Consider the following 16,770-nt stretch of genomic DNA (forward strand, 5'->3'; position numbering starts at 1 on the left):
TATTTAGGAGGTGCTAAGTTCTCCCACATTAGCTCTGCATTATCCATGCCTATTTCTTGCTCATGCCATGCCCCTCCCAAAAATTATCTTTAAAAATTTGAACATGAGAGTTAGCACGAACAAAAAAGGCAAAATAGTGCAAACTGCTTTAACATGTTTCTGTGGCAGCCTGTTTGTGTGCGTTATTAATTCATTAACTCCCTAATTCCATAAAAGTCACCAAAAATTGCATGCACAAATTTGGGCATGTGCCCAATTTGTGCATGCAATTTAATTGAATAATGAGCTAAGTAGTGCCAATAACTGGCTTTTTAACAAGCAATTATTGGCACTAATTAGATTTAATTGGCATTTATGCACAGGGTCCACCTAAATTGAAGTCCCTTCTATTGTTTCTATGATGAATTGCTATACCCAATTTTGTTGTCAATTCACATTAATATTACAGACAATTAGCCTTTTGCTTTTTATTTGTCTTATTTATTTTTGTTATATTTGTACCCTGTGCTTTCCCACTCATGGCAGGCTCAATGTGGCTTACATGGGGCAATGGAGGGTTAAGTGACTTGCCCAGAGTCACAAGGAGCTGCCTGTGCCTGAAGTGGGAATTGAACTCAGCTCCTCAGGACCAAAGTCCACCACCCTAACCACTAGGCCACTCCTCCACTTACCTTGTACATACTTGTTAAATACTGGAGTACCCAATAAAGGGACTTTTTAAATCTGCCACTCTGGTCTGCAATGCTCTTCTGTTTTTGATACTTTCTTCACTTATTATAATTACTAAAGTAAGCTTACTAGCTAGCAGGGAACCCTTTACAGTCTGTGTGCTCTGGTTAACTGTTGAGAGGAAAGGAGAAAACTTTTGGCTATAGATCCTGCAGATTGATGTACCTGCCTCAGGAGTGACCTTCAGCCCTATGTACTGTAAGAGTGATTCAGTCTGTTCCTTATCATGTAAAGTTGTGTTTATTTATTTGGATTTAGCTCACATCTTTGTCAGTTGCAGCTCAAGGTGAGTTACATTCGGGTGATTTATATTTCCCTGTTCCTTGAGGGCTCACAACTTAATTTTGTACTTGAGGCAATGGAGGGTTAAGTAACTCGCCCAAAATCACAAACAGCAGTGCAGGTTGAACCTGAGTGGAAAGAGGAAAGATGAGAATGAGGGGTGGAGTCATAAAGAGGGGCAAAACAATGTGAGGGAAGAAGAGAAAAGGAAGAACAAAATGAGATAGAGGGAGATAGAGATAGAGGGAAAGAAAACAAGTGAGAACAAATCTATAATTCAGCTTCCTTCAATCCTAGTCAATATTATGATGACTCCATTAGGTGAAAGGTTAGAAACAGTGGGGGTTCTGCACATTTATTTACGCAGACGATGTCACAATTTATATCCCTTTCAAGACTGGTTTTCCAGAAATTGTCCTTAAGATTAGGCATGGTCTGCTGTTGGAATCCTGGGCTTCCAAATTTAAGTTTAAGCTAAATAGAGATAAGACTAAATTTCTTGTGGTAACCAACACCTTTGACCATACCGCATATAATAATTTTACTATTGACAAATGTGTCATACCCACTTGACTCTACACTTAGGGTACTGGGTGTATTAATTGACAGGCACCTCACATTCGAGCCTCAGGTTTCCTCAGTAGTGAAAAAATCTTTCAGGTCTCTTTGGAAACTGAAGAAAATGAGATCATATTTCTCACCAGACATCTTTAGACTGCTAGTTCAATCCTTGGTTTGAACTCAGTTCGATTACTGCAATTCCATCTATGCTGGATATAAGGCGGATGTCCTAAAAAGGCTACAAATGGCCCAAAATACTGCAGCTAGGCTTGTCCTCAAGGTATCATGTTTTGATAGTGCCACTCCATTATTATGCAAACTGCACTGGTTGGCCCATTAAAGCCAGAATTATTTTTAAATTATGTGTTTCTGTCTTTAAAATATTATATGACATGACACCAGATTATATGCAGCCCTTAATAACTATTCCCCTATGCAATATAACCTCTGGTTCTAGGGACTACCTTAGACTTCATCTTGCAGATTGCAAGAGTACCTTATAAGTTCACTCTGCCGACTATAGATACCAGGGTCGAAGTGGTGGAATTCACTGCCAATGGCAATCAAGGGTCAGCCTTATTATTTGGTATTTCATAAAATACTGAAAACTCTCCTCTTTGAAAGGTTTCTATCCATTGATGGAGAATCTTAGATTGCAACTGGCCATCAATGGTCTACATTTGATATTTTGTTTATGCCTTTGTAAACCTTTTCTGTTGTTTATGGGGGTTGTTTACCAAAGCTTAGCTTGAGTTATCTGCAGCAGGGCCCATTTTATTCCTATGGGTCCTGCTGCAGAAAACTTGAGCTAAGTTTTAGTAAAGGGGAGGAGTGGCCTAGTGGTTAGGGTGGTGGACTTTGGTCCTGAGGAACTGAGGTCAATTCCCACTTCAGGCACAGGCAGCTCCTTGTGACTCTAGGCAAGTCACTTAACCCTCCATTGCCCAATGTAAGCCGCATTGAGCCTGCCATGAGTGGGAAAGCGCAGGGTACAAATGTAACAATAAATAAATAAAAATAAATGACCCCCTTACTGTTAGCCAGATTGAACTTGAGTATGTTTGGGATAATGTGGGCTATAAATGTCAAAAATAAATAACATAAAGTACACACATTTTTCTTACCCAGTTATTATTTTAATTTAATTTAATGCCAGCATTTGTAATCCGCTTAACCTTGAAGTTCAAAGCAGAGGACAGATCAGTTTAAAATGACATTACCGTTATGGGATGTTGCCAGGTACTTGTGACCTGGATTGGCCACTGTTGGAAACAGGATACTGGGCTTGATGGATCTTCGGTCTGTCCCAGTATAGCAACGCTTAATTTTCTTCGTTTTTATGTTTTCAAAAACCTACACTAGCAGGAAAAAGCATCATCACTCAACAGCTTCTATCTATAAATGCTGCCTTTTATTCACAGAAATGCAAATTTCTACTACCTTCATGATAAATGCCAGTGATTATATGATCTGTATTCCAGATAATTATATGTATAACTGCCGCCAATTATAGAGCAAAGTCCTGAAAGACAAATTTTAGCATTTTAAAGGCTGTACAATTTACCAAGTTGGAGGGGGGGAGGAAGCACAATAGTCCCCTCAATCACTCATTTCAAGCCCTAGGAGAAATGGGCACTTAGCAAAAACTTTTGAATGCCTTGGAGAACTGCAAAAGCCAATGGGAAGATTTTCTAAAATATTTGTGCATTCCTCTTGTGAAATGGAAAGTATCATATAATTTATCGGCCCACACAAACCACATGCCTAAGACACACCCCTTTGAATTTGGGCATCCCGAGGCATCTAGACGTGTAAACAGCAGCATTCTGAAATCGCCATTTACAAGTGGGTGCAATCCAAATGTGTTGATGCCGCTATTTACATGTGTAGCTGCCATGCAGGGTTTCTAAAATGACCTCCTTTGTTCAAAGGCTAAAAAGGAGCCTAGTTTAAAACTTTTTGGAGGTCAGTTTCGAAGGGTTAGGTGTAAAAACCTGATTTAAACGTGCAAGTGAGTAAACAAATAGAAATATCCTAGATGGTATTCAAAGCTGCTTATTTGGGTAGCAGATAATGCTGCTGAAAAATATTTGCAGATTGCTCCAGCGCTGTCTGGATAGTGTTTTGGCGAGGGTTGTCCTATCAGTTATCCAGTTCTTGGTGATATTTGTCCTGTCCTAACTTTGTCGGGTTAGCTATTCAGGGGCGTAGCCAGACAACAGATTTTGGGTGGGCCTAGCTAAGAAGTGGGTGGGCACCAAATGTTCTCCCCCCCCCCCCCCAACCACCACCACCCAAAAAAATCTCAGCTGGCAGGAAAATGCTTCTTTCCACCTTGGCAGTCTGCAGCAGGCATGCGCTGAAAACTGAGCATGCACAGGTGCCAGTATTGTGGCGAGTAGAATTTTGTTACTATCAGGGGAAAGTCTTCAGCTGGCAGAGCTTGGGATCTCCACCAGCTACCGCTAAACATGTGCTACTGTTGGGTGGGCCTGAGCTCTAAGTGGGTGGGCCCTGGCCCACCCAGGCCCACCTGTGGCTACGCCACTGATTTGGATATCATCGACCTGATTCAAATTACCCCAGAAGAAGGTTATGTGGAACCAAAACTCCATGCTCTCCTTATGGTGGGTGTCGGGATCTCTGCTTATCTTCAGCGCTGTGCCAGTCCGGTGTCAGTTAAGTACTGGGGTTGCTGATTTTTTATTTTAAATGAGTGTGAAAACTTGCTTATTATAAAAATAAAAACTTAGAAGATCAATCTCAGCATAGGAGGCAGACGATTCGTATGTATAAAGTGCTGCAGAACTGGAATAGCTTTGTGCTATAGGAGATCGCATAGCCGATTCAATTGCTCTATGATTCCTCTAATCTGTATTTATTCCAGAACGTTTTGTTCGGTAGCTTTGTTTGCATAGTTCTATATGATTTTTACCACTTTTGCTTGGTTTGGACACTCCTCTTTATCTTTCTAACTTTTCATTTAGGAGTGATATTTTTTCCCTTGCTTTTTCTGAGAAACCCACAGTGGCAACATTCTGGAATTCCAAACAATAACCAGATTCCAGAATCCCAAATAGTAGAAACATTCCATGCTACCAAACCCAAAGCAAGCAGTGGCTTCCCCATGTCTGTCTCAATAGCAGACTATGGATCAACACTGAATATCGACTTCTGGGTCGGTGGATGACTTAGATATTCAGTGCCAGTACCCAGGTGGCCCCAGTGCTGAATATTCAGCCTGCAACAGTCAGCAGCTTTAAAACCACTGACTGCCATGGGCTGAATATCGTGGGGGAGGGGATCATCTTTTAGGGTGCTATACATATGTTAGAAAAGTGTCCGCATTATGGGCGTCTTTTACTATGGCACGCAAATGTTTTTAGCGTGGTCTAAAATTGAGGGCGCGCTAAAAGTAGAGACACCCATAGGAATGCACTGGTGTCTCTAACATTTAGCACGCTTAGAATTTTAGCATGCACCAAAAACATGAGCGCACCATACTAAAAGACCCCCTATGCAAGACTTTTTGTAAAATATTGAGGGGGGGTTGAATGCATACTATGGAACTGAACGTTTGCTTTCTGGACTTGACAATCTATGCAAAGTTATCCTCTTTGTTTAAAACTAGAAGGAAGCCAAGTTTAAAAGTCTTTTATTTGTTTATTATTATTGGGCATCCACCACCCTTTCCGTAAGGGAATATTATTACCTTAGACTACTCTCCTTTCGCTGTCATCCTATTCTACCTCATTCCGAACTTCCTTTCAGTTGAAAGAGGCTGCCTCTTCTGCATTTATACCGTGGAAGTATTTCAATGTTTCTACTATCAGGCTTATTTTCGAAAGAGAAGGGCACCCATCTTTCGACACAAATCAGGAGATGGGCGTCCTTCTCTCAGGGTCGCTCAAATCGGCATAATCGAAAGCCGATTTTGGGTGTCCCCAACTGCTTCCCATCGCGGGGATGACCAAAGTTCCCGGGGGGGGGGGGTGTTGGAGGCGTAGCGAAGGCGGGACTGGGGAGTGCCTAACAGATGGGTGTCCTCGAGCGATAATGGAAAAAAGAAGGGTGTCCCTGACGAACATTTGGCCGACTTTACTTGATACCATTTTTTCTTACAACCAAGCCTCAAAAAGGTGCCTGAGCTGACCAGATGACCACTGGAGGGAATAGGGGATGACCTCCCCTGACTCCCCCAGTGGTGACTAACCCCCTCCCACCATGAAAAAAACAACTTTAAAAACTTTTTATGCCAGCCTCAGATATCATACTCAGGTCCATCGCACCAGTATGCAGGTCCCTGGGAGGGAGGGAGGTGTGTGTGTGTCAGCGGAGGCATAGCGAAGGCGTGGACGTCCTTCTTTCAAACATTTTGGACATCCTGAACTGCCCCCCCCCCCCACAGGGATGGCCACATTTCAAGGTAGTGGAGGAGTGGCCTAGTGGTTAGAGCACTGGTCTTGCAATCCAGAGGTGGCCGGTTCAAATTCCACTGCTGCTACTTGTGATCCAAAATCCAAATAAATAAATAAAAGGAGTGTCAGAGGCATAGCAAAGGCACAGACATCCTTCTCACAGAAACATCCACATTTTGGGCGTCCTCAACTGCCCATTACAGGGATGGAAGTATAGCGAAGGCGCCTAACACTTGGACATCCTTCACCCATACTAAAAAAAAGACATCCCTGATGAGCACTTGGACGTTTTCACCTGGACTTGTGTTTTTTTAAGGTTGTAGATGGCAATTTATTTAAGGTTGTAGACAGCTATTATACACGCAGCTTGTCTGCGTGTATGAAGCCGTCTTTGGCATGCGCAGAGCAGCTACACATAACGCTTGGCTGTTCTGCACCGGCTTCCCCTCCTTAGGAAGGAAATCGTGTGCAAATGAGCTAACAGAGAGCAGCTCATTTGCATATGATTTCCTTCTTGCATGCCCGTTCCTTTCCAAATCGCTAAGGGATTGGTAAGGGAAGGGCTTTTTCCGTTCAGTTAGTACATCAGTTAGTCCACTGCTGTGCCCCCTAGGGTGCCTGGTTAGTGTCCTAGCATGTCAGGGGGACCAATGCACTACGAATGCTGGCTCCTCCCATGACCAAATGAGTTGGATTTGGTTGTTTTTGAGATGGGCGTCCTCGATTTCCATTATCACCGAAAACCGGGGACGACCATCTCTAAGGTCAACCATTTCAACATTTAGGTCGACCATCTCTAAGGGCGACCTAAATGTTGAGATTTGGGCGTCCCCAACCGTATTATCGAAACGAAAGATGGCCGCCCATCTTGTTTCGATAATACGGGTTTCCCCACCCCTTCGTGGGGACATCCTGCGAGGATGCCCTCAGGAAAACATGGGTGCCCCATTTGATTATGCCCCTCTACGTCTCCTCTTTCCTGCCTTTCTTCCAAAATATACATATTGAGATCTTTAAATCTATCTCCATATGCTTTATGACGAAGACCACTAATCATTTTAGTAGCCACCCTCTTAACCAACTCCATCCTGTTTATATCTTTTTGAACATGTGGTCTCCTAAACTGCACATAGTACTCCAAATAAGGTCTCACCAGAAACTTAATCAGAAGCACTATAACCTCAATTTTCCTGCTGCTCAGTCCTCTCCCTTTGTATCTAAGCATTCATCTAGCTTTTACCATGATGTTTTCTATTTTGTTGGCCAACTTAAAATTATGAGATATGATTATGCCCAGATCCCACCCTTTATTTCATTCAGGAAAAGTCCATGAAGTCATGAAGGAAAAGTCCATTGATCGTTATTAAATTTTGGGGTTTTGCCAGGTTCTTGGGGCCTGGATTGGCTGCTGTCGGAGATGGAGTGCTGGGCTTGATGGACCTTGGGTCTTTCCCCAGCGTGGCGGTGCTTATGTGCTTATGTGCATTCAAGTACTTCACCCAATTGGTTTTTGGAGTCTAAGGGGCCCTTTTACTAAGGCATGTAGGCACCTACGCATGTCCAATGCAAGTCAAATTGGAACTACCGCCCAGCTACTGCATGCTCCGGGCGGTAATTTCATTTTTGATGCGCGTCCAAAACATGTGATAGAAAATATTTTCTATTTTCTACGATGTGGCGTTTAACTGGCGGTAATTGGCAGTTTACATGTGCTGACAATTATCGCACAGTTAACGCATGAGACCTTACTGCTAAGGTCAATGGATAGTGGTAAAGTCTCATGAAAATGAATGTGTGCTGGTTTTAATTTTGCCGCACGTCCATTTTCAGCCACAAAAAAAGGCCTTTTTCCAGGTGCGCTGAAAAATGGACCTGCACGCATCCAAAATACGCACCTACACCAGTGCAGGCCATTTATCGGCATGCCTTAATAAAAGGGCCCCTAAATGCGTGACCCTGCATTAGCGTTGAATCTTAGCTCCCCTACTCTAGACCATTTGCTAGACCCCTCCTCATGTTACCCACACCTTTCTGGGTATTTATCACCAAATGGCAAACCTTTCCCAACAGCTCTTCTATAATATCACTTACAAAAATACCGAAAAGAACTGGACCAAGGACTGTCACTGTGGTAACAGCCCATTCTCAGAGTGTTCTCCATTTATCACTATGCTTTGTCACTTCTCAATCAACCAGTTTCTGAACAAGTCAGTCACTTTAGGGCCCATAGCAAGAAAATTAAGTTTATTTATAAATTGCCTATGTGGAACCATGCCAAAACCCTTGCTGAAATCTAAATACACCATATCTAGTGCTCTCCCAATCCAACTTTCTGGTCACCTAATCAGATCCATCCGACCAGACCTACCTCTAATAAAACTATGCTGCCTCAGATCAGTACAGAAATTGTACTATCCTCTGTTATAGCAATATTTCCATTCATTTACTCTCCACTGAGGTCATACTAACTGGCCATTAGTTTCTAGCCTCTGCCTTACTTTCATTTTTTGTGGACAGGAGCCACATCTGTCCCTCTCTAGTCCTACAGGACCACTCCTAATTCTAAAGAAGCATTGAAAAGATCAGACAGCAGAGCCACCAGAACTTTACAGACTTCCCTCTGATGTATCCTGTCTGGCCCCATCAATTTATGTATTTTTTTAATGCAGTTATACAAAAAAAAATTGTACAGCAACAGGGCAAAAGTAGATTCTATTATTAGTTCTGCTGCATCCTCACAGGTATTTGGTAGCTATCTTGACTGTGAGTTCGAAATCATTACAAAATTCTAGTTGCTACCAATAAAGCTGGCCATTGAAGGAACTAAAAAAGATTTTTCCAGTCAGTTGAAATGCATATAGACTTTAGATATATTAAATAAGGACTCTACATTTTGCCAGGTAGCTACAGACAGCACCAAGGTTAACTATTCCAAGTTGCAAGAGAGCATTTTTTCTTCTTCTTTCACTGATCTGTTGAATTGAGTGAAGTTTGAGTCTTGTTTATCACATTACATACATGTGTGATAACTGCTTTTGTAGGTTGGGGCAATTGTATAAAATATTTGTGTACACACAGGACTAGATTCTGTATATGGCCCCGAAAAATGCGCTATTCTCTAAGCCATGCTTAAAGCTAGGTACAGTTTATAGAATAGTGCTTATGCCCGGCAATCATGCCTAACTTTAGGCGTGGAAGCAAAAAAGAGTAGATCAATCAGTGGTTTAGTTGGAAGGAAAAAATAAAAATCAATAAATAAATATGGAAACATATTTGTCAATTGCATAAATGAACATAGTACTTCAAATGAAAAAAGGATAAAAATGGATACTATGATGACAAACTTAAAAATATGGTAAAAATAGATACCATAACAACATACATAGGAATACTAAAAGATTAGCATGCACATTCCTAAATCTTCACTTTCCCAGCTGTAAAGGTCTAAAATATAGATTAATACATGCGTCCAGCTTTTCATACTTGAGTTCGCAAATGTGGAATGCTCTACCATTTAACCTGAAAATAATTCACAACATAATTAACTTCCGCAAAGCACTGAAGACACATCTCTTTAACATGATATACCATAAAGACTCATGATTGAACCATAATTCACCATCATTTACTTAATAATCGGAACATTTTCTCCCTATACTGTATTGGTTAATTTTATTATGTCATTCATGTTCAATATGTAATACCTATTGTATGTTTTTCTCTTTGTTACGTGGCTGTTCACTTTATCATCCATGCTATATATCTATCACCAATTGTATCTTTACTCTGAAATGGCATAAGTCATGACAGAAAATTGGAAGCCACATTGAGCCTGCAAATAGGTGGGAAAATGTGGGATATAAATGCAATAAATAAACAAATAAATACATAACAACTATTATGAAAACAATTATAAAAATAGTTGTTATGTATGTTGTTATGGTATCTATTTTTACCATATTTTTAAGTTTGTCATCATGGTATCCATTTTTATCCTTTTTTCATTGAAGTACTATGTTCATTTATGCAATTGACAAATATGTTTCTATATTTATTTATTGATTTTTATTTTTTCATTCCAAGTATTATGTTCAATTATTCAATTGACAAACTGTTTTTATGTATATTATTTGTGGTTTTATATATGTTTTAATTGTTTATTATTGTTTGTTATTTAGAGCCCTTGATGCAGCCCTTGTGGGCGAAACACAGTCTGTGTCGGGTGTTTATTTTATAATAAAAGTTTTCAACTAAACCACTGATTGATCTGTTCTTTTTTTGCTTCCACATTAGATTTTGCGGATCGTCTGCCTTCTTGTTTTTTAGGACTAGGTGTGGCCATTTGCACCAACTGAAATGATGCAAATGTCTGCGCCTACATTAGGCGTGTAACCCGTTATTCTATAACAACACACATTAATTTGAGGAAAGCCCTCATTTCGCCCATGACCCTCCCATTTCCATGTACCCTTTTTCAAATTGTGTGCAAACTTTTGGCGCAGATCCCATGGCTAAATTTATATGCGTACGGTTCAATTAAATTTAATTAGTGCCAATAATTGCTTGTTAAAAAGCCAATTATTAAAGCTAATTAGCTTATTTAATTAAATTGCGTGCACACATTTGGTGCACACCTAAATTTGCACATGAAATTTTTGGCAACATTTACAGAATTAGGGGGACATTGCGTACACACACATCTACATCTTCTTCAGAGAGGTGTAAGTTTGTGCGTTGGTATTTGTGTGCTTTTGGGGCTGGATCTAGGACCCTATTTTATAAAGGCACATAGGCGTCTATTTTGCCTTTATAAATAAAATTAAAATAGATGCCTTTTTAGACCACACATTAGTGCCTTGTTATAAAATCAAACCTCTTAAGTCTATGGGGGGGGGGGGGTCTGCTTTTCAGTCCTATTCTGATTTTTCCTAAGTATATGTGAAACTCTCTCTATAAAAGGGTTTTTAATAAGACATGGTTTGTGTATTAAAAAAAACAGACTGGCACTTGGTTTATGAGACACCTCTGTGAGTCAGTTTTAATAAGACATAGTTGTGTGCAAGAGACAGGCTCTCAGTTGAAATGTATCTTTGTTCTCCCTAGCAACCTCACTCTGATTTCAGTGTGTGCTGTAGGAGAAGGGTCACAGCCATATGCAAATTACTGAACTTGCTGTGTGAAAAGTGATGACAAGCTGTGATCAAACTGTACATATTAAATGAGTATAAACTGCTAAAAGCAATTGATTGAGTATGTTTAAAGAAAGGCACCAACTGTGCAAATGTACAGAGATGTTTTTGATGGTCAGGCAAATACCTCACCCTGATATCTAAAGAAGGTAAGTGAAGAGGCCACAGGAGAGCTGTGTGAAGTAAGATGATAGGATGTGGGAGATAAAAGAAAACAAGGGAAGTGGAATGCGGTTTGAATAGGATAGGATAAGCTAAAGGGTTTGATTTCTCTGCTCTGGGATACCTTGCAGAGTAGTGCCGGTCACAGATGACAGAGGATTGCAAAATCCTGAGTTAAATTCACGGAAGTGGTGAGATTTCCTTCCCTTCTCCTCAGGAAAATTTTAAGTGTTAGAATTTTCCTAAGGAGAAGGAAAGGAAATCTCACCAGCTAAAATCCTTCTACCTTAGGTGGAGGCACCAGGCGCCATTACTTACAAGAGGCTGGCTAGTGAGTCTCCTGCCAGGTCAGGCCCTGAACCAAGGGACACTCCAGAGGGGGCTTCACATATGCAAATGAAGTTTCAGGTTTTGAACCTGCTTTATTTTACAGAAGTCAATATTGAAGAATTAAAGTGTTGGTGTTAAATTCTGCTGTGGTTTCCAAGGTATAATAGCTTGCATGGACAAATGGCTGCATGAACTATTTGCCCAGTTTTACAACTGGAAACTATTTGCGCAGTTTTACAATTGAATAGTGTCTTAGTCCATACCAGTCTCCAGAAATCGGATGTACAAAAACTTTTGCTTTAAGATTGACATGACAAACAGAACAATTATAGAAAGGGAAATGTCTCCAAACAATATCCCTCTTTCTTTCAGAGGTATTGGAAGTGCTGATGGTGCAAGGATATCTTTTATTCTGGGATAAGCACTGTTTATAGTCTAGTGGAAATTCATGTGCGCAACTTTGGGTGCAAGGACTTATGCCAGCTGAAACCTGGTATAAATCCTGCCATGCAAGTTGGGTGCAGATCCCTGGAATACTATAACTCTGTGTGCATCTTTTGAGAATCCTGCTGACCAACCCATTCACTTCCCATAGCCACGCTCCCTTGTGGGTTGCATGTTTTGGGATTTGAGCACCCAGGCTTATAGGCTAGCATGCAGCCAGATGCATGCATGATCCCTGGTGCCAATTAACATCAATAATTGTTAACAAGCAATTTTTCATGTTAATTGGCTCTTTATTCAATTAGGTTGCACACGCATTCTCTGATTGCACTCAAATTTGGAAGCGTATATTTGAATGCCCTTTATAGAATCTGAAGGTCAGATGTCTAAGCTGCAACATGCCAAGATATCAGATACCCCCCTTACAGACCACAACTAATTGGATATTATCAGCATACATTTGAAACTGTACCCCCCACCCCACCCCATCCCACCCCAGGGCCTGCAAAACCATTGCCAAGGGCTGAAAATAAAGGTTAAACAGAAATGCAGACAATGACGACTCCTGTGGTATCCTATAATGTAAAGGGTGCCAAGACGATACTGAAGAACAACTTGAAATGGCTTATCTGACAAAAACAATTGAAACCACCTAAGCTCTGCTCCAGCTATCCCCTTCCTGGACATCTAACCAACAGCATCAACGGTAGCTAATATAACTTATAAACTACCACCTTTCCTATCAACACTGAGTCAAAGAATGTTCAACATCAAGACCAACAGTATAATGAGACCAACAGAGGAATGGTGCTCTTTCATCGCCGTTTGACAAGAGGCAACCTTGGGGTTAAAATTTGAATAATTTAAATGGTTTATGAAAGGCTTTTTGGTACAGTGTGTTAATTACGTTTGATCTCTGTTTACTAAGGCATGTTAGCATTTTTAACACGCCTACAATTAACGCGTGTGTTAACCATGTAGGTGCCTATAGGGATATTGTAGGTGCCTACACGGTTAAAACGCATACATGTTTAACACGCGTTAAAGACGTTAACGCACCTATAACACAGCTTAGTAAACAGGGTCCTTATTGTTGTTGTTAGAAGTGATCTTTTTGAGAGACATCTTCAAACTGATATCTTTCACCAGTCTGGAATTATTCAAAGCACTATGTAGTGTATTTCCCCTAATTGAGTCACAAACAGAAGGGGAAAAAAGGGTGAAAAAAAACTCCACAAATGGACTTCACCAGGCAAAAACAGTGGAGAAAAAAAGGAATCCTCTTGCAGATGGTGTCCAACAAACTTCTTTATTTCAACAAACTTCAAAATTTTAAAGCAGTAAAAGAGACCTGACACGACTCATGTTTTGGCCCTTCTGGCCTGCATCAGGGGTCTAAAGAGTACAGAAAATGCAAATAAAAATCTAAAACGTTTTATTTTGCATTTTCTGTACTGCTTTTAAATGTTGAAGTTTGTTGGACACCATCTGCAAGAGGATTCATTTTTTTTCTCCACTGTTTTTTTCCCCTAAATGAGACAGTATCTTATCAAAATAATCAACATGAGAATCTGAAAAAGAACAGACCGAATACGTATGAGTACATGGCAGCAAATGGTCATTTACATGAATTCAATATCATTCCACCCAGATTCTCCAAAACTAGCTTATATTATATTTCCAAGGACACCAGTGCTGTAAAGTATTTTTAAGGAATTGAGATTGTAATCTGTTTAACAAACTATATTGCTACAAAATAAGACTTTATACAATATAATCTCTAGCAATGGTTTCCTGTTTAAAATATTTCCTGCAGAGAAATCTCATTTTGAAATGAATTTGCTCTCAGTTGTAGCTATTGTAACAATCATTCAAAAAAGATTGCTTCTCCCTCCTTAGGAAAGCTGTATTAATTAAATCTTTACTTCCACCTCACTTGACTACGGTATCTCTTTCTGTCTTTTTAGATCCACCCTTGGTTAACCTCTCTGTGGAACCTCAACCTGTTCTGGAAGACAATCCAGTGAAGTTTCACTGCTCTGCTAAGGCAAACCCTGCAGTCACCCAGTACAGGTAGGACATAGCCAAAGGATCTAATGATTTTATCAGAGCCTTGGCTTATCATAAATCCATGCTGGAATTCTACATTTGGAAATACCTTCCAATATAATTTACACTGAAAAATATATGTGCAAATGTTGGACAAAAACGAAGCAATTCTATAAATTAGGTGCTAACATCTGTATGAGCATTAAATATGTAAATGTACGGGCATATACACGCATACATGCCAGTACTCCACCTAAGCACTGTTCTGTAAATATGTGCCTACCTTGCACAGCACATATTTACAAGGTGGGGATGAGCAGGGGCAGGACATGTCCTGTCAGGATATTTTAGGCATGTACATGGTTAACGCGCATTAAAAACATTAACGTGCCTATAATGCTGCTTAGTAAACAGGGCCCCAAGATTTTAAAAGTTTGCAAAAAGCAAGATACAAAGAGGCATTTTGAAGTTCACCAGGTAAAAATTCCAAAGATAAGGTCCAGCATGTGAGAAACCCAGAAGTTGCAAGAAATCATTTTGTGATGAACAAAGTTAACTTTGAGAAATATATCTTTTCAACTTCTTACTAAGATAGGGCTTCTTTTACTAAACCATGCTAGTGATTTCTGCGTGGCAAATGCGACACAGCCCATTAAAATTGAATGGGCTGTGGTGCATTTGCTGTGCTGGGAATCACTATTGCAGTTTAGTAAAAGAGGCCCACAGACTGGATGACCCAATTGGAGTGATTTATAAACCAAGTATAACAGTTTGAAACTGATGCACACAGCCACTGGTAACCAGTGCAATCAACACAGCATTGGAGTGATATAATCGGATCTTTTAGATCCTGTTATTAAACAAGCAGCTGTATTTTGCACCACTTTCAAGCACTGAAGACTAGACTTACGTAGTCCAGCCAGAAGAGAGTTGCAGTAATGAATCCTGCTTGTAATAAAAGCATGAAATAACTTTGTCAAGTTGCATTCAGTTAATACAGGCCTCAACTAACGCAGTATTCGGAGATGAAAAAAGACTTCACAATGGAGCTCATTTTCAAAAGAGAAAAACATCCAAAAAGTGGCATAAATCTGCATTTGGACGTTTTTCTCACAAAAGTAATAGTTGTTAAGAACAAAATCATTGGCCATACAGACAATGAACATACCCTTTTCAGGATATCATACAGACATGCATTAATAGCAGAGCCATCATGTATTTAGCAAAGAGAAATCAGGTCTTACAAATCTATTAGAAGTTTTTGAAGGTGTAAACAGCACGTGGATAGAGAAAAAACAGTAAATATAGTATACCTGGATTTTCAGAAGGCATTTGATAAACTCCCTGTGAGAGACCCCAGGGGAAATGAAAAAGTCATGAGATAGGTGGCTGCAGCAATGTCCTCTTGTGGATTGGCAGCTGATTTAAATGAGAATTAACTGGTCTGTTTTCCAAGTGGAGAGAGGTAAATGATGGAAAGTCCTCAGGGAAATACAGTAACCTAATAAATGATGGCACATAAAGACCAAAATGTCCTATCTAGTCTGCCCAGTAAGGTGGTTTAAAGTTTCAACTGCTGCTGCATGCAGGTTACCTCTCATGTCTTCATTTAGGGTTGTAATTGTGACAGGCTGTGAGGAATTACAGGAGCACCCTGAGACCAGGGAACTGGGCATCTCAGTAGCAGATGAAATGAAATACAGACAAGTACAAAATAATGCACTTTGGAATGTAAAATTCAAGCTATTGCATACAATGCTGGGATCCATACTAGGAATTACTCCTTAGCAAATGGATATTGGAGTAATATGAGCAGTATTTTGAAATCTTGAGCTCAGTGTGTGGCAGCACACGCTAAAAAATCAAATGAAGTGCATGGGATTATTCAGAAAGAAAAAAAAAAACAAATGAAATGTAATAAGGCCCCTATACTGGTGCGACTCAACCTGGACTATTGTGTGTAGTCCTAGTCACCAAAATGACAAAAATGATTACATATCTTCACTTCCCTAACCCTCGTAGATAAAAGTTTGCACACTGTGAAAGAGCACACATACTTCTAAACATATGGAGAGGCTAGATAATGTTTAGAAGCCCGCTTTTTGCAGGTAAGCATGTTTACCCCATAGAAAGATAAGCCTCTATATACCATTTCTCCCCCACAGATAACACTTTCAGATAACACTACATCTCCTGTATGGTTCTCCTACCCCACTTTAGTAATAGCTCCTGAATGGTAGGGTTGGAGATATGCATTTGTAGGTGCATTCCACACAAAATGATAGCACCTCTTTTTCAAAGGTATGTCCATCTGGCTGTTGGTCCATCCATTTGAATGCTTGTTTTTCTATGCATGTGAGCCAGAGTGATTTGGCTTTAAATACTGGCAGGGTTCCAAATCGTACTGGCAAGGTTCCAAATCCAACTGGCAGAAGAGGAGGAGCGGCAGGAGCTGCGACAACATAAGTACATAAGCAATACCACACTGGGAAAAGACCGAGGGTCCATCGAGCCCAGAATCCTGTCCACGACAGCGGCCAATCCAGGCCAAGGGCACCTGGCAAGCTTCCCAAACGTACAAATATTCTATACATGTTATTCCTGGA

At 40.3% G+C, this 16,770-nt stretch overlaps 1 protein-coding gene across 1 annotated transcript in view; it reads left to right on the plus strand.

Moving 5' to 3' along the window:
• KIRREL3 (kirre like nephrin family adhesion molecule 3) overlaps positions 1-16,770 on the plus strand; it is a 1,393,929-nt gene that overhangs the window by 1,147,036 nt on the left and 230,123 nt on the right. Inside the window, exon 7 of the mRNA XM_030221488.1 lies at positions 14,083-14,188. Within this exon, the coding sequence (XP_030077348.1) occupies positions 14,083-14,188 (106 nt within the window). The remainder of the gene's footprint in view (positions 1-14,082; positions 14,189-16,770) is intronic.

This window comes from Microcaecilia unicolor, chromosome 12, assembly GCF_901765095.1.
Source record: "Microcaecilia unicolor chromosome 12, aMicUni1.1, whole genome shotgun sequence".
NCBI classification, from domain to species: domain Eukaryota; kingdom Metazoa; phylum Chordata; class Amphibia; order Gymnophiona; family Siphonopidae; genus Microcaecilia; species Microcaecilia unicolor.